This window comes from Zalophus californianus, chromosome 8, assembly GCF_009762305.2.
Source record: "Zalophus californianus isolate mZalCal1 chromosome 8, mZalCal1.pri.v2, whole genome shotgun sequence".
NCBI classification, from domain to species: Eukaryota; Metazoa; Chordata; class Mammalia; order Carnivora; family Otariidae; genus Zalophus; species Zalophus californianus.
Genome location: NC_045602.1, coordinates 111909453 through 111934585, shown reverse-complemented (window position 1 = coordinate 111934585; position 25133 = coordinate 111909453). Strand labels below are relative to the sequence as shown.

The window sequence follows — 25133 nt, the reverse complement described above, 5'->3', positions numbered from 1 at the left end:
TCCAAAGCCATAGAGCTATGCCCGGCTTCCGCCCCACATGCTTGCTTCCTCTCGTGGTCACCTCCTGAGGAAGTGACCAGATGTATCCCAAACAGTACCTACAGGGTTTGGCATGGTGGAGTTTGCAAGATCAAACTGAAACAATACACATATTGTACGGTAGAGAACAGTTTAAACTGAACTTGGTGAGGCATCATCATCACAGTTAACTTGTGTTTTTCACTCAGCGCTGAATTTTAAATATCGTTCCATCAGGACAGGTCCCATGTTTTGCAATATATCCTTGGCCCATGCAATTGCCAGGAGGTTCCCTTACCAACCACCCAATTTTGGGGATGACTCAAAATCCTCCCGCCAGATGAATGGAATGTCTAGTTGAGAACTGCCCTGAGTTCAGAAGCCCCAGAAGCAGTGGTTGTAATCTTTTAAAAAAAACCTGTGATGGACCTTTCCATCTGAGCCACCCAGAACAGAAAGCTAGGGCTAAAAACATCCTGGCCTGGCCTGGATCCAGACCAGCGTGATCTCTGGCTTGGTGGCTGGCAATCCGTCTGACCTTGGGCTAGACACCCAGTCCGTCTGAACTGTGGTGGCTGCAACAGTTAGATTAGCTGCCTCACCCACTTCCCCAGGCTAGGTGGGAATGTGAAGAGCCCTTTGTAAATTCTTCCAGATGATGCAGGTTCTACGCGGTGTTTTCATGATCTGGGTATGTACTAATTAATGTAAGCAGAATTAAAGCAAGCAGAGTGTACTCATACAGGGCCGGGGCTTGGGGTGTATACAGATACAGGCCACAGCGGTGAAGGGCACGAGCCTTGGAAGCAGACAGTACCTTGCCACTTACCAGCTGTGACCTGGGCTTTAGGTTTTGCGCTGTAGTAGTTACTGTTATTACAGTCCTTCAGAGCAACCCATTAAAAAGTACAAAACTCTGTTGTCCTCATTCTGGTTTTTAATGGTCAAGGTGACAACAATTTACAAAGTTTTTCCAGACCCGCATTTAGTTTCCATGGTCACCTCTGCCTGCCAGACACGCCGTGGACCCTGCCCTGGCAGGCCCCCGCCAGTTGGGGGTCAGACACACCAAGCCACATCCCTTTCTCGGGATGGGTACTGGGTGAAAGCCCAAGCCCTTCCCTAGCTCTGGGGGGACGCAATATTCTTGTCTCGCTGCAGGGGTGAAGCACGAAAGAGAAAGTGTGTGGTGAGGAGTGCCTGGGAAGAGGGCTGAGGCACATTATTATGATTCAAAACCAGGAGACTCTGAGTCAGTGCTGATTTGGAGTCTGTGGTTCAGCTGATAGGGTGGTGGAAGGACTTCTATCCAACACCCCTGTGATCCTCCTCTGCCAAACTCGCACAGGAAGCACGCTTCTGGGGGGAGGCCTCTATCAGGGGGAGCTCCTGCTGGGGCTGCTGCCAGTTGGAAGGCAGCAGGGCAGAGAACTGCGCACAGGACCCGCACACTAGAGCTGTGGACACTGTACTAGCCCTCAAAACAGACTCAGCAGGAGCCTCTTGCAAACGCTCACACAGTGGAAGCGGCTCGTGGCACAGGGAACCCACCTCTCCTTCACCATTTGGTTTGCCCTGCACAGTGAGTGGACAGCTCAGGGACGTCTCAATTCCGCTCCTCTTCTAGGCCAAGATGCCCTACTCTGCCCTCATTTGGGCTGGCAGGAGCTGCTTCCCAATGAGGAGACACCCTGTCTGTCTCCCAGGTACAGATCTCTGCACATGGAGTAAATAAGGCAATGGCAGAGCGGCTGAGAATATCAGGGTGCGAGTAGCCCAGATGAAGGAGGAAAGGGCTGGGGCAGGCGGGTGTCATCAGAATCCCAACTGGCCCAGGCCCAGGGAGCTCGAATTTCCCAGAGTTTGAGTGAAAGGAGCACAGGGAAGTATTTACTTTCACTTGAAGGGCTCGTGTGCATCTAGACCTGACCTCACGCTTCAGGCACTCCTGCTGTTGCCGTCTGATCCAGTCAAGAGGTTTGTTCTTGTGGGAGGAAGTGGCTACAAAGCCTCTTTCTTCAAGTGCCTGCCTCCCTTCCCAACAAAGGGGGAAACCCTCCACTAGTCATCTCAGGGATGGTGGGTGGACACTAGTGGATGGGTGTTGTGGGCCACAAGCAAGTTTTAAGCAGAGATGATGGAAGGGAGGTTCCTCCCCACACACCCTGGAAATTAATGTGATTTTAAAGCAATCAAAGCCGGCTTCAGTGGGAGAGGTTCCGTACAACATGCTGGTGATAGTCCTTCAATTTTTTTGGTTATTTTTATTTTTTTCTTTAAAGTCCATTGATCGTCACAAAAACCCAGGAAATGCAACTAAGGAGAAAACAAACGTCCAACCGAGATCTAAGAACCCAGAGCTACGGAGGAGACGTGGCACTGGACTGCTGGGTGTGCGGGAGGGGGTGGGAGGGGTGGTCCCCACGGGGCAGCTGGCCATGGGAGACGCAGGAGGGAGATGAGGCTGCCGGCCAGGCAGGCGGTTATGTTAACCGCTGCACGATGACAGCGTTGAGCAGGTTGGCTTCCTTCAGGGTCTGGCTCTCGTCAGCCAGCTCTTTGTTCGGGAAGGTAGTCATGAGGACAAAGCTGGTGGCAGCCATGGCCGGCCGGGCGTCCACGATGAAGAGTCGGATGTCGCTGATCCTGGTGGAGTGGGGGTGAGTGGGGGGAGGTGGGTAAGCAGGGCCCTTCTCTGCTGTCCACGACCCCTGGCCATCCTTTTCCACAGGGCAGCCAAAACACTCATTTGGAAGCACATCAGATCATGTCACTTCCTTGCCTAAAAACCTTCACAGCTGCTCGCCATCTCTTGGAATAAACACCAACCGCCTTACTGTGATCCCAAGCCCTACCTACTTTGACACCACCCTCCTTCCCCTTGTTCTCTATCTTCCTCCTCCTAGATTTTCATCATGCTGGGCTTTCTGCCCACACTGGGGTCCCTCCTCCTAGGGGCTCCCCTGCCTGACCCATCTCCTGTAATCCTAATCACACTCGTTTCACAACTTAGCCCATATGACACCCGTCAGCACTCAAGGACTGTCAAGACATTCCCTAGGCCCCACATGTGCTTCCAGTTTAGTTGGCCTGTGACTGATGAAATTTAAATACCGCTATTCTAGAAAAAGGAGTTGCCAAATACCTATAATACCGGTAACAGTCCTCCCCTCCTAATCTCTTCAATCTCTCCGTGCCTCAGTTTCCCCATCTTTAAAATGGGGTTGGCACAGTTAGCTTTGATCCAGCCTAGATGATCTGAAACAGTAGAGCAGGTGTTCTAGTATTCTCAAAGGGCAGACCTAGAAGAGACTTTCACAGCCCAGTGGTTTTCAGAGACCCCCTGGAGGGGGCTGGGTGGAGGAAGCCAGTTGGAGGGGATGCCGGCACTGTGCCCCCCTCCCCCTCCATCAACCACGCCAGTTCAGATTTTATTCTTCTGCACCTGGACTTTACCATGAAATTTCCTGTGAACAAATACTGTGTGTGGGTGCTAAAAAGACCCTGAGAATTCCAATCCCAATTTTACAGGTGAGAAATGAGACCCAGAGCAGGGAAGTGAGCAGTGACTGGCCTCACTTAATGCAAGAGCAGGGACTAGAACCAAAGGCTTCAGACCTGCAGACCTTCCCATCCCACTGCCTCCTTCGGGGACAGCATGGCGTGCCTGCTGGTGTTTAGGGGGCCCTCCCAGAATAAGCGAGGCCAGATGGCGCAAGGCACCTGTGGCTGTGGTTAAACTTCTGCACCAGCCTCCCGCCGTCGGCGAGCCGAATCTGGATGTTTGTGGTGGGCTGGGACTCGTCGATTGAGACAGAAGAGCTGGCTTTGGCTTCGTTTTCTGCCTGCTGTGCTGGAGAGCTGGTATTCAACACCTGGGGGGCCGTGCTGAGGAGAGAGGAGCATGTCAGGCCGCACAGAAAAACAAGGGCCCTGCAGGAGGGCAATCCTGCCTCGGAGTCAGCCTGAGCACTCGCTGTGTCCGGGACTGGGTCTGCCGCTGCTGCCACAGGGAGCGACTGAGACAAGCCCTGCCCTTGTGGCACCTACCTACGGGCCCAGCAGAATGCGCTCAGGCCCTGAGCTGCTGCTAGCTTCCTCACTCCTGAGCAACCTGGGGCAAGTGACTCACCCCCTTCTTCCTGGGTGTCCTCACCTGAACAAAGGCTGAAAGGGAGGAAAGCAGTATGCATGGCAGCCTGCAGCGGGACCAGACCAGGCTGAGTTTTAGCCTCAACGAGAGAGGGCAGTCCAAGTCCGCAGCAGAGGAGGGCCCAACACAGCCTGGCAGGTGACTGCCGGGATGCAGGGACCAGTCCAGACTCCTTTCCTGTCGCAGAATTTTCAGGCCTGCACTCCCTAGTGCAACCTTACTCATGTGCACATTTATTCTCCTGTGTCAACTATCAGAAGGGGGCAGAGATTTCCCACAAGCCAACCAAGTACCCCGCACCATAGGGATTGTTTACACAGTAGGAACAGGACATGGTGTCTGCTCAGTGCTGAACAGTGGTTCAGAGCTCAGATCTTAGATCAGATGGACCGGGGTCTAAATTCACCCACTAGCTCTGTGGTGCTGGGCAAGTTACTCAAACGACCTTAGTGTCAACAAGAGTAGTAACGAGGATCTTGAACAAGGGTTAAGGCTACGTGCCTTACTCAGTTTCTGTGAGAGCTATAAAGGAGAGAGCTACATATAGCACTGACATATACAAAATGAACCCCCAATTCTCGGGGTGCCTTGGCTGGCTCAGTCAGTTCAGTGCCCTACTCCTGACTTCTGCTCCGGTCATACCTCAGGGTTCTGGGATCGAGCCCCACGTTGGGCTCTGTGCTCAGCGTGGAGTCTGCTCGTCCCTCTCCTCTGTCCCTCCCTGCTAGTGTGCACGCTCGCTCTCAAATAAAACCTTAAAACAAAAACAAAAACTCCCAGTTCTCCCCAACTGTTGGGAGGTTTCCTCTCCTGTAAACGCCCGTGCATCTCACTCCCAGCCTTCCTCTTAGCAGACACCCGAGCCCAGACCCATGCAGAGAAAAGGCCATGAGATGCCAGCTTGTTTGCTTCCCCAAGCCTCTAATTACATCAGTTCTTAAACCTCTCCCTTCCCCCTGGATCTTTATAAGCTAAAAACGGTACCTGTAGCAAATCCAACAGAAAGTGCTTTCCCAAGTCTGTTTTCTGGGACCCTAGTCCCTCTACAACCCAGGAAGGTTGTGGAAATGCCACATAACAAACTGGAAGCATCAGAAGCCACTTGCATATTAAACGTCTTGAGAGACTGTGCAGTTAAGGCAAACTTATTTAACCACCACATCCGTTTTTCATGGGATAACTTGTTAAACCTCCTGCACACAGAGTGTGTCATGTGAAATACTGCCCCAGAACACACAGCTAGCTTATTCTGTTCTGTAAATGTGAAAATGAGGACTCAGAGAATCACCAAGTAGAGTTCAGGAAAGAAGCCTGACCACACTTACCAGCTGTGAGAGGAGCTGCTTCTACGCATCAGCCTCCCAGCACGTGGGACTCAATGTGGGCCAGGGCACACAGAGAAATCACACCACCACAGACTTCAAGAGAGGCTCAGAAACAGTGGAAAGTCCAACGTTATGCCTGTAAATGCCTAAGACTGACTCTGTTTTGCTCAGGAGTTTCATGGGCGTTAGGTCAACTGTCTAATTAGACTGTAGGTGGCCTGTCCCTCGTGGGACTCAAACGTGGGCCAGGGCACACAGAGAAATCACACCACCACAGACTTCAAGAGAGGCTCAGAAACAGTGGAAAGTCCAACGTTATGTCTGTAAATGCCTAAGACTGACTCTGTTTTGCTTAGGAGTTTCATGGGCGTTAGGTCAACCGTCTAATTAGACTGTAGGTGGCCTGTCCCTCAACTGTTTATGGAACACTTCCAAGGACGGAACAGGTATTCAGTGAAGCTACTGCCTGCCAGAAAGGGAACTCTCACATCTTCAGTCAGGCCTACAATGAGAGAGAAGCTATTCTAAGACAGCCCAGAGTATCCCTTTGGGCAAGGGTGGGGAAGGCAGGGACACGGGAATGGCGTTCACTTTGCGCACGCACTGTCTCGGGGGGGTGTGAAAGCCACAGCCTCATGACTCAGCACAACCGTCCTTTGAGATGGGTATGGTTTCCATTTTATGGAAGGGAAAACAGCAGTGCATGTTGTAGGGTAGTTTCTCAATTTTTAAAAACTTACGTGACGAACAAGCTTTCTCCCTCTATGTTCTGTGTTCCTACCAGCCAGGACTTTGCCATGCTTCACTTCACAGTCTATGGTTTACTTTAAGAAACAAAACTCCTTTCTCAAACTTGTTCCCAGCTCCCAGAGAATCTGATACACCCTCACTCATGAGCTGGGTGACCCTCAGCAAGTTAGTGAACATCTGGGCTTCTCAATTTCCTTTTCTGTAAAAGGGGAATACTACCCCTACCCCACCTCTATACCTCTTAGTGCAGGCAGTCCACTACGTGGCAGCCACTCCTATGAAGGAGTTAGTGTGATGGCTGGAGAAACAGCACAGGACCGGCCATCACCAAGCTGGGCCCCAGGCTGAGTATTTCACACAGCGGTTCATCTAATCCTCAACGGCGTGTGAGGTAGGAATTCATCATTTCTACTTTACAGGTGAGGAACCTGAGGCACAGTGGGATTAAGCAATGTACCCAAGACCTCAGTGTTGGTCTGAGGTGAAGTCAGGACACAATCCAAGCTGCCTGGCTCTTGTCCTGTGCTCTAACACCTGCCATACTCTCCCGTCAAGCCTTGGAGTCAGGCAGACCTAGACCTGGACTTACGGAACACTGCCCCCAAGACACAGTTTGCTCGTTGATAAAATGGGAGTTAAATGAAATTTCTGGTTGAGATAATAGCTTAAAATAATGCACCGTATCCAGCATATACTAGGAACACAAACAAATGCCTATGTGGCTATGTAAGAACATCCCAGATGCAATGCAACATGGCAGGTAAGAGCAGAGACTGGAAGGAACCTATCTCTGCACTGACCAGCAGTGTGACCTTGGGTGTGACCTGACCTCTTCAAGGCTCAGAGTCTTTATTTGTACACTAGGGATTGAAACAGGATTAAAGATGATAACACATATGAAATGCTTACTCCAGTGCTTCGCTAACAGCAGAAAAACACTCTAAAAGCTGATTACTATCATTCCTCAGGACCTTGCCCCACTTATATTGTCTACATTCTGGACCCAAATCAGCTGGATATGTTACTGCCTAGCCATGGGCTGCAACTGGAAGGTCACCTAAGGGGTACTCCCAACCTACACAGCCTTCAAGGAGGGTGAGGACTGGAGTAGGAGGAACGTCTATACCAGATCTTATGGTTCTTATTTGTAGCAAGACACTCAGAAAGTAGTAGGTCCAAACTGCTCTAGTTGTGCACGACAGCCACGTGCATGGGTTCAAGGGAGCTCAGCCTTGGGTTTGGTGTCTCCGGAGAGCTAACACTTGAGCCATTCCTCGCAAGGAGTGGCTGGGTCATCTGAGGCAGTGAAGGCACTTCACCCAGGGACGGGAATGGTCAGATCAGACATCCAAAAGTTTCTTTACTATCTCACTGCAAACACCATACAACTCACAGGGCAACAGAGCCTCACCCAGATCAAGAGCCTGAATCACCCAATTGCTCATTTCCTTTGTAGTCGGGAATTAACGGCACTAAGGTGCTTTGTTGTCACAACTGTTAAGTGCTGACACCTTGCCATCTCTTCACAAAATGACCACTGCAGAAAGCATGGTGAGCGGCCGTAACTCAATCTGGGTAGCAGCAAACCCACACCCCCCAGGGCGTTCTCGGTGTTTGCTACTCATTATCAAATAAATGCAGTCTTTCTGGACCTTCAGATTAGTTCCCATCCAAACAGATGGAAAACCTGTAACAACAAAGTTTAATACAACTCTTAAGAATTTTCTCAAATTTTTGAACTGATAACAGTTTACTCATTCAGATAATTGGAGAAAAAAAACCCAGGACTGATTTTTGAGGCAAACCTGAGAACATTTTCTTAAACCTTTGGCTCTTGATCATTTTAGTTGACAAGATGACAAATGGAAAATGTTGCAAAATTTATGGGGAAAACTAGAAAAAGCTGTCCATCTGGTTTAGACTGAAAAGCTAAAACCTTACTTAGCTTATAAAATTTCATTTATCTGTATAAAACATGTCTTTTGCTCATTTTTCATAGAAAGCCAAACTGGAATAAAATGAAAATGGCACTGGCAAAGAATATTTATTTAACCAGCAAAATCAAGCTCTGTCACGCACCTGATTAACAAGATCCGTCTGAACTTGTTGGATTCATCCTCCACAACAATAAAATTATTTACTCCCGTCTTGCTAAAATAGACTTCCTTAGAAACATTTTAATTTTTGGGGGTGGGTGCCTGGGCGGCTCAGTCGGTTAAGTGTCTGCCTAGCTAAGGTCATGACCTCGGAGTCCCGGGATGGAGCCCCGCATCAGGCTCTCTGCTCAGCAGGGAGTCTGCTTCTCCCTCTGCCCCTCACCCTGCTCGTGCTCTCTTTCTCTCAAATAAATCAAATCTTATTTTTTTAAAAATTTTTTGAGATGTGGAGTTTTGCACAAATAATACAGACTTTCCAGTAGTAGCATTTCCCATTGGTATCATGAAACCAAACAAGCCCAAATGTATGGTGTTCTGAGTTCTGAGCCCTTCCTTATAATAGCTGGTGGGTACAAATGGATAGATCCTTTTTGGAGGACAATTTGACACCATCTTAAAAATATGAAGACCTTTTGAGCCAATAATTTTACTTCTAGCCCAAGATTAGGGGGTATACAAAGATTTAATTAGAGATATTCATTGCAATGTTGTTCTTAATACTGGCAACTGTCTAAATGGTTCACAGCAGGGACTGGTTAAACTATAGCACATACATAAGATCGAAATCTATGTTAGCATTAGAAATGAGGTTGAAGAAATACATTTACTGGTACAGACAGCCATACTACTTTCATTAAGCAAAACAGCAAGTGATAAAACAGCATACACAGTTTACACACACACACACGACTAGAATACTACTAACTGGACATATCTGGATGTTAGGTTGTTTTTATTCTTGATCTGTATTTTCTATTATTTATCAAAAGATAAATATGTTTTTGTTTTAATACTTTAAAAAGACTTCTCTAGTAAGCTCTACAAGCTTACCGCGGCTGGCAGGGAAGCCGCAGAGAGGACCACTCTGAGGACAGCTATCTTGGGACTAACCCGCAGGCCCAATGCGGTAGACGAAATGAGAGCAGGCTAGACTTACTACTGGGTCCTGGGAAATCAGTCTATTGGTCTCTAATGTCCCGAGCTATTATTTTGCTCCTGATAAGGCATGAATGGCCAACAGGGAGGTCGGGGATTCCAGGAGGGCCCGGCTGAAGCTCAAAGGGTACAGCTGCTGGCAGACCACACTCTGATCCCTAAAGATGGTGATGAGGTGAGCATCTTGAGGCAGTGCCTAGCTCAAGAGCTGCCAGATCTAGGTCAGAGAGGGTGCTTGCTGTGCAGGTGTGGGAAGAAATGCGTCAGAAGGCCTGGGTTCCAATCCTGGTTCCACCACATACCAGTCATGCACCCAAGCATAACCCTTAGAGTCCCAGAATCTCAGCGTTCCTTCTGTAAAATTATTGTACCAGCAGGGAGGGTCACAATTCCCTGAGTGCCTCTTCTGTGCACAGTTCTCCCTGAAGAATACTGACCAAGTGACCCCATGGACAGAGCTAAGTGGACCTCTGAGAGAAGGCAGCCTGAGTATGGGTTGGCCAAGGTCTGGTGGGAGAACTCTGCCTATCAAAGGCAAGAGTGACTTCGACCAATCAGATCGTATCAGGGATCTGAATGCAAGATGGAGGCAGCAGCAAAGGACACAAGGCAGAAAAAGTCACAGGAAGTGACAATGAGTGTCAGGCAGGGCCAAAGGAGAAGAGGTAAGCACCGCCATAATGGTGGGGCATCAGCCTGCTCAGGGCAATAATGTCCCTGAGCTTCCCTGGATCCCGAACAAAGCTGCTGTTAAGGCTGGGTTGGGTGAGAGAGTCCAGGATTTTTCATCCCTCCAAACCCCCATTTCAGGTGACCCAGGAAAATGTGTCTGTTTCAGCCATAAGCCATGAAGGAGGTTACTACTGCCATGAACATGCTGGATTACGGAATCTAAGCAGCAACGTATTACCCTTCCTGCTCACACTAACTGCTCACTGGGGGGCAGCACTCTGTGCTCCTCACAGTGACTAAGGAGGGAAGCACTCATCAGTCACATTTTAGCAGTCAAAGGTCATATGGCTAGAAAGTGAAGAAATTTTAAACGCAGGTCTTTTAACACCAAAGCCCACGTTCTCCACACTCTTCCTCCTATACAAATGAAATATGCAGTACTCTGTAACAGTTGAAGAGCTACATGTCCAGTGAGTGAGATACAGAGTCTGCGGGTCTGGTAGAGGTACCAGCACGTCCCGCTTCCGCCCGTACTGCTCTTACCTGCCCAATTTCTGACCCTCGCCAGTGAAGGCTTTGAAGGCTCCCTTGGGTTTCACAAAATCCTCATCCCGATGGTCTTCCATGTCCAAATTCACCTGCCCACCGTGAGCTAACCTCCGTAGCTCTGCTGGCACCTCCCTGCAGAACAAAAGGCAACGCTGGGGTCCACACAGAGCAGCATGGGAATGGCAGTGATGGGGGCAAAGGGAGGAGAAACATCCCAGTTCCAAACGTGAGAACTGCTGGGCCTCCACAGGAAGTGGCTACTTTAGTGGCTACTGTCTGCCTCCCACTTGTCTCTCGCCTGCTCAAAGCCACAGTTGAGACCTCTATCTTAGTTGGTCACTTGGTTCTGTCCCAGGCCCAGAAGGGAAAAACAGACACACAAGGTTTTAGATCTGTGAATCTGTATTTCAACTGTGTTAAATCTGCTTAAAATTTTTTACTTCTTGGGCGCCTGGGTGGCTCAGTCAGTTGAGTATCCAACTCCTGATTTGGGCTCAGATCATGATCTCAGGGTCCTGAGACTGAATCCTGTGTCGGGCTCTGCACTGGGCGTGAACCTGCTTGAGAGTCTCCTTCTCCCTCTGCCTCTCCCCATGCTCACGTATGCACACACGTGTGCTCTCTCAAAATAAATAAATAAAATTTTTAAAAAATGGGGGTGGGGGGCAGTGCACCTGGGTGGCACAGCCAGTTAAGCATCCAAGTCTTGGTTTTGGCTTGAGTCATGATTTAAGGGTCATGGGATGGAGCCCTGCGTCAGGCTTCGTGCTCAGTACAGAGTCTGCTTGAGATTCTCCCTGTCCCTCTGCCCCTCCCCCCGCACTCTCCTGCTTTAAAATAAAATAAATAAATCTTAATTTTTTTTTTTAAACTTCTTAAATAATAAACATTTCAATCAGCCTCTTCTTTTCCATCTGCCATTCCACTCACTGACATGGAACCCAGAGGAAGGCTTCTCTGCTTACCCTCTGCGAATAGACTCCAGAAACTGGGCATTGGATGGGTCTTGGTAGCTTCTGAGTTCACCATTGTCCAGGCTGAACCCACTCTTCCAGAGCTTCAACACTACATGAACCTGTGACAATAGGAGGTAGCAGTCCATACATTGTCAGGAAACTGGCAAGCACACCAATGTGACCCTGTAAATTAGCAGGTTCTTACTATTTTCTTGTGTCATTATCAAAACACAGACAGACATACCACATACACGCATGCACGAGGAAATCTATCAACCACCAAGTATTCATCTAAAATAAGGTGATTGGCAACAGGTTAAGAGCATGGACTTTGATTTGAGCAGACCTGGGTCTACATCTCAGTTTCGCCCTCACTAGGCTAAGTGGCTCTGAGCAAGTGAACCAAGTCAAAGCTGTGGCTTATCTGTACGGTTGTCAGTGCACTTGGCATGTAGCTCGTGCTCAACTAAACTGCCATGGCAAATTTACTCATGGGGCATTCTGCAGTCATTACAAATGCTATCTACAATCTCTGTTAACTCCCCCCACATATTCATTGGAAAGGGTCGAGGCTACAAACCAACATATTAGCAGCTGCTGCCTCAGGTGCATAGTTTTTATTTTTCTCCTTGTTCGACTTTATTTTGGAATAAAACCCAAAATGATTAAAAACAAATACATAATAGAAACTAATGGTCACAAGGCCAAACATTTGCTTCTGACATAATATTAAATTCACAAACCTCACAATTATCGATACAGTATGAGACACTTATTGGTGAGGGAATCCTATACAGAGAAAAAAGGACTGAACAATAGTAACGAACATTTTTTCAAAGTTGTGTCTTAGGCCTCCTTGGATGAACTGAAGACTAAGTTCTTTAGCCATGAGCGCAGCACCAGAAAACCCCAGAATCATGATCCCTCTGCACAAGCTTCAGTGGAATGCTCAGACAACGTCTTCATTTGTCCGTCTCCTCTGCTCAGCCCTTCTCACGAGTGCCCCGCCCAGTCAGGTAAATCCTCTCCATCTAAGGACCACAGTAAGGTGGCCTCTTCCCTTTCAGAGGCTGCTGGTGCACACATAACATGTGACCAATCACCTCTGAAAAACGGCAGAACAGTCTATGAGCTTCCCAAAGAATGAAGACGCACACTCACATCCTGGCCGGAATGCCGCCTCCTTTCTCCTGCCACGTAGGCAGACTCTTCTTCCGGTGCTGCCCCAAGGCGATAGCCACCCCCTGCAAACGGCTATAAAACACAAGTTCATAAACACTGAGGAGACAGACAATGGTGGTGGGTCACTCAGATACAATGACATACCTCAAGCTTGTTACCTACTAGGTGCACTTACTCTGGTACTGAACTCAGAGCCACAGGGCCAGGCAGTATGGGAGATGAATGAAATGACCTGGACTGGTGAGAACTGGTGGGCGGGGGGAGAAGCAGGCAGGAGGCACCGCTTGGCTAAAGGGAAGAGCTGCTACTAAGCTCTAGTTAATTATGGTCATGCAGGAAACTGGGGGCAGGATAATACCAAAGACTTTCTGACTTTCCCAGACAACAGAAATCTAGAATTTATGTAACACAGGTGGCTACTAATTTAATTAAAACAAAATAAAGTAAAACACTGAATAAATCAAGTCAGCCAAATACAACATGTGTATAGGACCTGTTCCAACCCACAGGCCAAGATTTGAAAACTGCCTCAAATCTTCATTTCATGTTGAAAGGTGAAACAAACTGCATTGCTCTTGCACTTATAAGAGCAAATGAGCAATGAAAGACAAAACAAATTCAGTCACTACTAGGGTGACAAAGGGCTCCCCCCAGCCCTCCCCAGCTCCCAAAAACCAGAGTCTGGTGGCCACAGACAACAACCCCCTATGCTTACTCTCGGTTTACTGGTTTCTCCAGGGCTCTTGGTCACTCGCTCCACAGCTACAGCTCCATGTTCCTTGGCACCTTTAAAGAGATCATCCACCAGCTCGTTGGGACTCTTCTTCCTGGGAGGGCCGACAATCTGCTGTCCACTTCTCTCTGAGCCCCCGGCATAAAACCTGTACAGAAAACACGTGTCTTACACTAAACGCACTTGGAAAACATGAATACAGCATGTGCCAGGCTCTGGGCTAGGTGCTAGGCACACGGAAGTAAAGGGTGCAATGCCCATCTTTAAGGAATTTACTGTCTAACTGGGGAAACAGGTAAGTAGGCAGGCAGGCATAATGCAGTGTGAACAGCAATGGAGGTCAGTAAGGGGTGCTCTGGAGCACTGAGCTGGGGAGGATCTTCTGGGCTGAGTCTTGAGGATGAGGATATGTTTATCAGGTGAAGAAACCAGGGAAGGGCATTCCAGGCATGCATGACAACATGCCAGCTCCAGAAAGAGTCCCAACTGGGAATTATCCATCCGCTGGCCAGCGCCCTCCTAGGAGATGGCAACTATGGTCACGGTCAGAAGCAGCTCTAGGTTAACAGCGGCGGCGGCGGTGTGGTTAGTACAAGCAGCTAGGCTCCAGGGTTGGCTCTGCCGCTGAGTGCCCCTGGGCAAACTGGTGCAGTGCCCTGTAGCTCATCTTCCTTATCTTTGAAATGGGAGGGAAGGACCACATGCCCTACCTACCTGCTCCTTAAGTCAGGGCCATGAGGTTCAAATCAGCAGATGTATGCAAAAGAACAAGCACAGAGTAATGCACACATGTCAGGTGGTGTGATAAAGCACGGAGAGCTCACCCAAGCTTCACCTCACCTTGCTATTCTGGTGATATCCACTGGGGGCAATGAGAAGATGGTACTGAAAAAGGTCAGGGAGAGCCAAATACAAGCCCCAAGATACCCACACCAGGCTCTGCAATGGGCCACGTATGGCTTGAGATTAAGTTAGCAGTTTTTAACCTGGTTCTGAAAACCAGTACTCATGTAGCCTGGCTAGCCACCTGCTTGTCACTCCTATTCACTGCTAGGTCAATGGCATGTCTCTCAGTGGGGAGAGCTGAGAACCTATAAAATTAGTCTCAGCCTTCTATTTCCTGACATTCCCCACTGAATGCAAGGCAAGCCACAGGCCTAGATAAGGACAACAGCACCAATGTCATCAGGTCTGAAATGCTGAGGGGCTGAGGATGTAATCAGGATGTGAAATAAAGGAAGGTCATCACCTGGAGGATGTGACAGGACAGGAAAAGGAGGCAGCGGCCATTTAGAAGTTGGGCATTCACATACTTGATGGCATTGCCTTTCACTCAAGGAGTGTAAAACTCTGAACCTTGAATGTATCTAAAAAGAAGGCTGTGAGGCAGTGTAAAGGTCACTATATGGATGAAAACAGAGAATAGAACACATGTCATTTCTCAGCCCGCTTCCCAAAGAGTGACCATGATGAGATAATTATATTTCCCTAAGAGTTACTATAATGATCATTAAGAACATCTGACAGACCGAGGCAGGGCCCATGGGGAACTAAAACCCGTGAAATGAGGCTGCAGATGAAGTTCTGCTCAGTGGACTGAGAGGTCTTTATTATGGAATCTCAAAGCCTTGGCTTGTGAACTAAGAGCCCGTGATCAAGTGCTTAAGAATATTCATTCCCTTCACCTGCACTTTCATTTCTACAAACTACCGTAAGAAAATAATCTGAAATGTAGCCAAAGATTAATATACAGAGATGTTCACAGCACTGATATTTATGATAGTAAAAAACTGTCAAAAACCTAAATATTGGACAATCCATATGATGAATTATTATTATAGTTGTTGAAAACACTAATGAATCTTAATGGCATGGAGAAGTACTGAAGAAAAAGCATTAATCCATTAAAAACAAGAAACAAAAATATCTGTCACCATGCAAATTATAATACCAAACAAAGTACATTTATATACAGAGCAAAGACTGAATAAAAATATGCCAAAACATTAACTCTAGTTACCAAGCGGTGCATGAGTGTTACATTTTTTCAGTACACGATTCTGTATCTTCCACAACGGACACTATTTTTATTATAGCATTCCTAACGGTTAAAAACAAACAGACAAACAGTACGTGTATGTGTGTATATTGGGGGAATACACACTGATAAGCTTTTTATTGTTTATTATGTAATATATTGCCTTTTTAATTAAAAAGAAAAACCTGGAAAGATAAATACCCAAAATATTGATACCTGGTGACCACTGGGTGACCAGGTATTGTGAATAACTTTCTTTTCCTTCTTACTGATTTGTTTCCCTTCCCCAACACTCCTTAACAAATACATGTTCTTTTAATAATTAAAAAAAGAAAAACCCAGAATACGCCAAAAGACAAAAATAGTAACAGGGGAAAGGGATGGCTTCTAAGCTACAGGGAGTGGGAAACTGTTTCTAGAATATAACCACCCAGACTAGCCCACAGTAGTAATGGCTAATGATAACCGAGCACGTTATCCTTCTAGGTCCTTCTAGATGGTTTACACATTATCATGGACTTTCCTGTGGACTGCACCCCCCCAACAAAGACTCACCTCTGGCCCTCTTCCTCCTCTTCCTCCTCATCTTGGTCATGAATGAGGTCTCTGAAGGATGTGACCCTATTATCGCTGGAGACACAGAAAGGAGCAAAATGATACTGGGGAGAGTTAAACAAAAGTAACCCCCATTATCAGCTGCTAAGGAATTGAGGACATAGGGGTTAGACTTCTTTCTTTCTTTTTTTTTTTTTTTGGTGGATCTAAGTGAAAGAGGGCGAGCCTTTCTATCAAAATAATGTGGCATTTTTCTTCACGGTAACGCAGGACTGCAAACAAATTAGGAAGGACTATTGTGAAATAAGATGGGAGTCCAATTTCAGCTCTCCTAGAGGGAGGAGAGGGAACAGTATGGGGTGTATGGAGATATGGGGTATGTACTACTTTAAAAACTTACAACTGGATAGCTGTTTTCGACATTTAATTCTTATTACTTTTTTTAACAGATTTTTATTATTTTTAAATAATTTCCACACCCAACGTGGGGCTCGAACCTACAACCCCGAGGGCAAGAGTCACAGGCTCCATTGACTGAGCCAGTCAGGACTGAGCCAGGGCAAGAGTCACAGGCTCCACTGACTGAGCCACCTCATCATTTAATTTTAAATACTGAACTGGATACTAGGTCTATAAAGATGATCAGACACAGTTCTTATTCTTGAGTTCCTTATAGGCTCATGGCCCCTGAGCCAGGAAACCATCTGTTAAATACTGTGCAGTATGGGCTGTGGCAGAGGGAAGCACACGGGACACATGGGTACAGAATGTCTTGTCCCTCGTGGGGTGGGGATGGCGGAATACCAAGAAAGGTTTTCTAGGAAAATGCAACACTTGGACTGTGTGCCAAAGAATGAATGGACCATCAGCCAGGTGGAGAGAGGGCAGGAGGCTGGTGGGGGTAGGTAGGCACTGCAGGAAAGTGGTATATGCACATATGCAAAGTACCACATTCCAGGAAGGACAAGCTATCAAGAAGTGAAAAGGAAATGAGTATGTGGCTGAGGACACCTCTGCTTCTGCTGCACGTTACTCAAGAGAAAGTGTTTACTGGTGTTTAGGAAAAAAGCAGAGCTGTCTGTGGGGCCAGAGAGGGCACACTAAAAATGGGTGTGAGAAGAGTCACCTTCCTCCTCTGACTTTGTTTTACACTGTCACTTTTTTTCTAGTTTAGAGTGTCCTCAAGGAACTTAGGAGTCATGAGACACATTTTATAAAAACATTTTCTGAATTTCTTAGGGCAACAGGTAAGTTCTTTATAAAACGATAGGGGGGGAAATACAGGTTTACTGAGGCTAGACCGAGAAGCCTCAAGGAGTTATTTTCTAGGGAGAAAGCTCCAGTTCAATCTTGAAGATTTATATCAAAGAGACAATCAGAGGACAGAACAGGCTTTGAAGTGCCATCAACTAGAAAGGAGAGAACAAAGACCAATTAATGTAGCAAATGCATTCCCTGCTTGAGTTAGCTGAGAGCAACCTCCTGGGCATTCCTGGATGCTCTATATGACATAGTTCAAAAGGATCCAAGTGATAGATGTGCACTATGGCCCTGAAAGGCTAATTTCACTCATTATCTTCCCAGGGGGAGTTTTCCACAGATGTTCAGGCTAACACCCATGGCGACAAAAGCCCTCTCTCTGTTGTTAAACACCTTCGAACACCACATGTACACGTGCTTGAGCAAACCACTTACTCTGGCAGCAGGTTTGATTCTTTCTCTGAAAGTTCTCACATCCAGACTCTGACACCATCTGACACAGACTCTGGTGTCCATATACCTGGTTCCAATCCCAAGTGAGCCCACCCGGGGATCTGGGGCATGCTAATGAAGTTCTCGAAGTCTTCATGTTTTCATGTGCCAACGGGGCCAATCACAGCACCAACCCCTCGGGCTTTCTGTGAGCTGTCAGGGCACTGAGCCTGGCGCAGCACACTGCAAGTGCTCCTCTCAAGCAGTGGTTCTCAAAGTGCTGGTCCTTAGACCGAGAGCATCAGCAGTATCTGTGAGACTGTGAGAAATGCCAGTCCTTAGACCTGCCTCAGAGCTCCAAAGTCAGAAACTTTGGGAGGAGTGCCCAGCACCCTGCATTTGAGAAGCTCTCCAAGTAATTCCGACACATGCTTAGAGCTGAGAGCTGCTCTGGGGTAGTGTTCTGAGAGTTACCTTAGGCGTGGACGTCCAGGGGACACCATCAATTTTAGAACACTTTGTCCTCTGTCCTCCACAAAGTGGCAAAATGTCTCAGAAATTTCAATTTTTCACCATCAAAACTCCATCTCCCAGGTACCCTGGCACCCCGAGTACACGGAAGTCCTCTGTCAGATCCGTTTTTCATAGTGATGGAAATGCTGTACCCATGCTGTCCAGTATGGAAGTCAAAGTCACAGGTGACTACTGAGTATCTGAAATGTGATCAGTATGCATAACTGAATGTTTATTTAATTTTAACTAATTTAAACAGCCACACGAGGCTATAGGCTCCTACAATGGATAGCATAGTTTTAGAGAAGCAGAAAATGGCAGTCCCTGGCATCCTAAGAAAGTATAGTTAAGTTGGATGAAAGAAAAAAAGGAAGAAACTCACCACTATCTCTTGCTCTATCCTGTGCTAGGTACAGGGGTGGGAGGTGCTGGACAAGGAGGTAGTATGGGGCAGAAGCAGCTCTGTATATACACAGACTTGGACTTGAATCTGTCATAACAGGAGCTGTGAGTTACTCAATCTTTCTAAGACCCAGCACCCTACCTACTTCCAAAGTTGTTGAGGCATAACAACATAGGTTAAGACTCTGGCAGAGCTAGACAGATGGTGGGTGCTCCTGAAATCCCAGCCCTCCCACTTCCAGGAACTTAAAATTTACCGAGGAAGAAAAAGTGAAGTTAAAGATAAGGAGAAGAGTTCAAGACGACCCACAAGAGATGTCACCAAGTAGTACCTGGATATAGTCAAAAACTGAATGAATTATAGGTCACTGGATTTCTGAGTAACAAGACCATGGCGTGCTGCCTATAGGTTGGGGATAATGCATTCAAAAGAAAAGGTAGGGACTGAGCTAAACCTGGAAGGACCCATGGGAGCTGGACAGGAAAGAGAGCAGGTATGTCCAGTTAGGTGAAAGGCTCAAACAAAAGCAGGAGAGCCAAAAATGAGGCAAAATTGAGATACCAATGAAATCAGTTTGGCTGGAATAAAGATTTGAGAAACAAGGGAAAGGGGGTAAGATAAGGATGGTAGGTTCAGGGCCAGCTCTGGAGGACCCTGAATGTCCATGAAGGGAGGCAGTACATCATTCTGGCTGAGAGCTGAACGCTGGAAACAGAAACAGATCTGCATTTAAATCCCTGTTTTACTAGCTGTGCATCTTGGGAAGACACCCAGCTTCAGCATCTTCATCCGTAAAATGGGTAGAGTAATAGTACCCACACATACAGTTGTAGTGAGGACTAAAGAGATGTACATGTAAAGGCTTAACCTAGGGCCTGGCACCTGGTAAGTGCTCAATAAACGACAGCTGTTATTACTGAGGAGTTTAGACTATCTTACAGCAATGGTTAACCTTTTTATGTCCCAAAGATCTTGGAAAATCTCTTAAAAGCTATGGATTTTCTTGTCAGAAAGGATAAAACATACACATAAAATTCTGCAACTTCAGGTCATTTATAAACCTTCTCACATCCATTCCAGATTCTAGAACCAAAGGAGGACCTCACTAACGAGTGCTGCTCCACAGCACCAGTGACGACACGAGAGAGCAGTCGGGGAGAGAACGGCAGGGGTGGGGTGAGCCAGCAGCAGGCTAAGTGTCCTGCAACAGTCTGGTCCCTCGGGGTGGGGGCAGAGGCAGGTTGCACACACAACTCCTCAGAGATGCCAGTACAAGTGTGGCTTCTCCGGTCCTTCCGGACAAGGACAATGATGTAACAGACTATGTCCTCCCTCTCTGTTTTTCTTGGCTTCACCCAACTGAGTACCATGCTTGAGGCTTACCTGAAGCAACAAAGAAAAGCCCTTAGGCCTGCAAATGTGTTCAGTCCCCCTTGGTCTTAACATTAAACTCCATTTCTTTGATTCTTTTACTTATAGATCTATTTTTTATCTTTGTGGAAAGAGAAAGGGGACACATAGAAAAAGAATGGGGATGATGAAAACCAGTGCTGCTGATGATAATAATAAAAGGACAATGGCTAACGTTCTGTGTTCTACGTGCTTTGTAAGTTAAAAACTCATTTAATCTTCCACGTGGTAGGCACTGCTACCATGTCTATTTGACAGGCAAGGAAAACCGAGGCACTGAGATGTTCAGTAAACTGTCAAGGTCACGTTGCTTGAAAAGAAACAAACAAAACATACGCACACATTAAAAAAAAAATCCATGAAAAAAACAAAACAAAACAAAACTGTCAAGGTCACAAAGCTCCCAAGTAGCAGAGCTGGGATCTGAATGTAGGGAGCTGGGCTCGTAGGCTTCTGCTCCAATAAACCACTGCCTCGATAGGACTTTAAGGCTACTAGAGGAGAGAGGTACGAACATGTGACTGATACCAGAGGCGACATTTCAACTTCTCCCCCTCTATGGGTCTGACACGCCAACATCCCAACAGTAACCATGAAAGACTCACACCCAGGAAATCAGCCATCTCCCTAACAACCATGTTCCAGGTAGTAACATCCAGATGAGCCATCACCCATACCTCTGGACATGGGAGACAGGGAAAGAAGTCGAGGAGGAACAAAATCTGGGGTTAGAGCTCCTTCTTCAAAGGAGGAAATGTAATTTAAAGCTTGGATGCCCTTAGAGAGAAACACAATTTACCACTCCATTGGCAAAGAAACATTCTATCTGTATTCTGGGGTTGATTTAAAAACCAAACAAATTTTTCTGGTGAAAACATATACCAGAGAGTAGAAACAAATCAGGCTAGAGCAGAGAGGGGAGCTGTAGTTCAGACACCTTTGTAGGAAGAGGCCCTGCCTGTCTCCTGGAGGACCAGCACTGTCTCGCTCTGCAGATCACACTGCCATGGGAACCTTGGAGTTAGGTGGCTGGGACGGGATGCAAATGGGATCATAAAGGTTAACTCTGTTTCACCTAATCAATCTGGGAAAGAGTGGGTTACACAGGTTTATTTTCTCTTAGACTTCTAAATAGGGTAATGGGCATCCTAAAATATCAAAAGAGCCTTTCTAAAGTCATCTAGTCTAATCTTTTAAATCTACAGCCCCCAGAAAGGAAGTCCTTTGGTTTCTACTTAAAAACTTCCAGAGATGAAGAGATCACTCCTCACATTCATAAATAAAAGACCCTCAAACATCTTCAAAGTAGGTTCTGTGGTTTCCCCAGGACTGGGCCATAAACCACACTCAGGTAAGAGTTTCCACCTGAGTGTGTTGTGCCTATCTACAGGAAAGGAACATGTCATGTGAGGAACTAGTATCCACCAATTAATCTAACTTTCTTACTCCAACCCACTGGTCCGTATCTCCAGGCCTGAATCCTCCATTAAGTCAGGAAATTGCTCCTCATCACTGTTGGAAGCACACCCAAGTAGCAATAATTGAAGTTGGCCCTTACCTGGGGGCTGTGCCTCTGGACACTGAACTGGGGGTTGCCTGCGAAATGGTCACAATGTCTTCGTCCCCTCCATCCTCATAAAAGCTCGCTAGGGCGATCTGAAACAGAGAGGCAGTAACTTGGGATTCTTAAACAGGCCTTCATCTAACACATATTTCCTTTGAGTGCAAAAAAGCAAAATCACAAAGATATGGCCCACACTTATAAGGTGGTCTCTATCTGGGGACCACAGAAAATGAGATCAAAAGATAGCAAGCAGCCCAACTCTTTCTCTTCATATCATCTGAAACAAATTCCACCCACTAAGGTGAATAGAAGGCAAGAAAGAAGGCTGGGATGGAGTCACTCCTCATTCTCATTTTACTAGGAAACGTGCTCCAGTAAAAGCAGTGTACATTTATTGAGCATTTATTTATGTGCCACATTGTTCTGAGCGTAACTCTACATGTGTTAACTCATTTAATCCTCAAAGAACCATATGTAATTGCTGTTATTATTGTCTCATTCTATAGTTGATACAGAAACACTGAGAAATTAAGAATATTGCCCAAAGTTAAGCGGTTGGTGAGTAGAGCCAGGTCCCATCCCAGGCAGTCTGCTCAGGCCCTTACTCTCAGCTTTTATGGGACAGTCAGGAGTCAGGAACAGAGAGACTGGTCCAGATTGCTATGTTTACTTTCTCACTAAGGCCCAGTTTCCTCATCTATGCAATGTTGACACTTGTCCCACCAACCCCGCACAATGAATGAGAGGACCCATCAACATTCCTGCAGAGTCATGCCTTAGCTCTCTACATACAGAAGGTATACGGGAGTCTCTTGGCCATTTGTGTTTGGTTGTTTCTCTCACTGACCTAACGGTTAGGTACTTTGTACAAAGAAATAAGAAAGAGCACTGCGGTCTACAGAGATGAAAAAGATATGGTTCCTGTCCTCAAAATCACCAGCTTTATAGTAGGCAGTGAGCCCGTGTGGGACGTAATCAGCCTGTTAGGAGCGTGCCTTCATAGGATATAACCAGTCCCCTGGAGGCAGTGTGCTGTCATAGGACACACACTGAACTGGTAGTGAGGGGGGCCTACATTCAAGTCCTGGCCCTGCCAGGCAAGTCATGTTACAAGCATGAGCGTGTTTCCCTACCTGTGGTGTGAGGAGACTGGGACTGATGACCTGGCAACTGTGTAACATTGTGAGCTTCTAGGTTTTCCAGGCCGCGGCTGCATTTTGTATTTCTGCCCTGCACAGGGGCTTCACACTGTGTGTGTGTACAGGCGTGATGCTATACCTAATTCTCTTACTCTGCGGAAGCAATTTAAATGGTGGAGTCAGCAGACCCAGTTCAAATCCCAACCTCACTACTTAATGGCTGTGGGATCTCACATATATCACTTGCCTTCTGACCTTCCAACTGCTCACCTATACAGCGGAGCTAAGTCTTCTTTACCTCAGTGTTGCTAGGATTAAACAAATCATCACCTGTAAAGTGCCCGGCACTCCGTGGTTCAGAGCCTGGGCTCTGGAATCAGACAGAACTGAGTTCTAACGCTATCTTTTCCACTTGGTAACTAGTGATGCCTTGAGCAAGTTACCTAACCTCCCTAAACCTCAGCTGCAAAATGCTAAGATTAAGTAATTTAAGACACGTAAAGCAGTTAGAACAGCACCTGGCTCATGGTAGGGAATCAAGAACTACTAATCATCGTCATCCACCCAAGACGCAGGCTAACCAAGACCATTTACGCAATTCTTTCTACAATCAATTACTGAGTGCATATTATGAGCCAGGAGCTGTTCCAGGTACGGGGGATTCAACAATTTTAAAAATCCCTCCCTCGTGTAGCTCATCTGAATGCCTTAATTAACAACTATTTAGTGAATACGTAATATGTGCCAGTACACTAGACGATAAATTCCACGAGACTCCCATTTTACAGATGACTTGACTAGGAAAGACGAATAGGCTCCAAGGTTGCGCCACCACCCTGGAGGTATTCTCCCAGGAATTGGGTAGGAGGGGGCGTGGGCCAACTCCTGGGCCGGGAGGCTCCCTCCACCTGCGGCAGGGGCGGCGTAAAGGGAAATAAACGATCACCTCGTCGCCGGCGCAGTTCCACCCCGGACCTGGTCATTCCCGCCCTAGCCTCAGCCGAGCCTCGGCGCGGCCGCCACACCCCCAGGCTCCCCTCTCCACGCGGGTCGCGGCAGTGCCCAAAGTCTCGCTGACCCCACCAGCGGGCGAGGCGGAGGGGGAAACCGAGGCCCGGCAGAGCAGGGCCGGGCCGGGGTTGGCCCGCGTTTCCCCACGCCCAACCGAGCTGGCGACGCGTGGCAAGCGGCCTCAGGACCCTGAGGCCTGGGTCGGGCCGCAGCCCGGCGGGATGACTGTGCGCTTCGGCCACCGCGGGCTTGATGCGCCAGACACCCGCCTCCCGCAGCCCCTGGCCGGCCCGACGCAGCCGGCTCCGCGCCGCTACCTGGAGGTCCCAGCCGGCCGACTCGAGGAAGAAGCGGGCCCGGTCCTCCTCGGCCCCAGTCACCGCCACGAACTCCCTCAGCGCGTCCTGTCGCTCCGCCGCCATCTTCGCTCTGTGCGCCGCCCGAACCGCTCCGGCTGCCGCCGCAGAGCCTCAGCCCCGCAGCCGCGTTCCGCCCGCCGGTCGACTCGGCCCAGCCGAGCTGCGCCCGCCCGCAGGCCCCGCCCCATGCGGTGTCTCACGCAAAGCCCTCCGTACGGGAAACTCTCCCTGCTCCACGCCCTCTGGCGGCCGCGTCGCGGACCCGCAGCCTAAGGGCGGGGGTGGAAGCCGGGCGGAGGAGAGGCGGGGCGGGTCTTCCCCGCACCTGTGGGATGAAGAATCTTTGAAGGAGTCAGATCCACAGTCCTTCATCGACTCGTTCCTTCATTTCCTTCATTTATTTATTCGTTCATTCACTTCCTTGTTCACATATTTACTAAATGCGATCAAAGGGCCTGGTGCTTTTCCAGGGATGGGGACAGGCAAAGAGCAAAACAAAGTCCCTGCCCTCACATTCTAGGGGAAAAAAATAGACCTGGAACAACAGGTCCCTCCTCTGCTCCCAACACGAACGTGCCTCCCGGTCTCACACCGCGTAGCAGACAAAATCTCCTGGCCTGCAAGACCGGTGTGAAATACGCCAGCCCGTCCATCTCATCTCCCAGGCTTCCCACTAAGTTCCTCTGCCCCAGGCACACTCCCTTCTTGCTGCCAGGTGCGCATTTGCTTCAGAGCCTTACCAGCGGCGGCGATTCCCTTTTCCTTTGCTGGTGGGCAAGGTGTTCCCTCACTTTCTTCAGGCTCCTGTTCCAAGGGCACCTTCTGAGACCCAATCCCGTCTTTTAGGTCCTCAGCTTCTTTGCCCTCTTGTCTCTTGCCATCCTGCCTGGGATTCTCTTCTCTTCCTCTTTCCTTTGTCAGCTTCTGCACACCCCTTCCCCTCAGTTTAGGTATTCCCTCTTCAGGGAGGCCTTCCTACATCCCTGGGCTCTCTGTCAGACATCCTTGTGCATGCCCTG

At 47.9% G+C, this 25133-nt stretch overlaps 1 protein-coding gene across 2 annotated transcripts; it reads right to left on the bottom strand.

The window, feature by feature from the left end:
• Positions 1–2256: 2256 nt before the first annotated feature.
• Positions 2257–24245, bottom strand: NSFL1C (NSFL1 cofactor). Of its 2 annotated transcripts, XM_027621878.2 has the most exons (10): positions 24073–24245; positions 21600–21697; positions 16024–16098; positions 14145–14150; positions 13413–13578; positions 12677–12769; positions 11525–11634; positions 10554–10691; positions 3742–3906; positions 2257–2664 (listed from the first exon to the last, which is right to left on the bottom strand). In XM_027621878.2, exons 1-10 carry the CDS (start codon positions 24175–24177, stop codon positions 2502–2504), a joined length of 1119 nt encoding a protein of 372 aa, XP_027477679.1. In that variant the 5' UTR covers positions 24178–24245; the 3' UTR covers positions 2257–2501. The 2 variants fall into 2 exon arrangements, with proteins under 2 accessions (XP_027477679.1, XP_027477680.1); XM_027621879.2 differs by lacking the exon at positions 14145–14150.
• Positions 24246–25133: the final 888 nt, after the last annotated feature.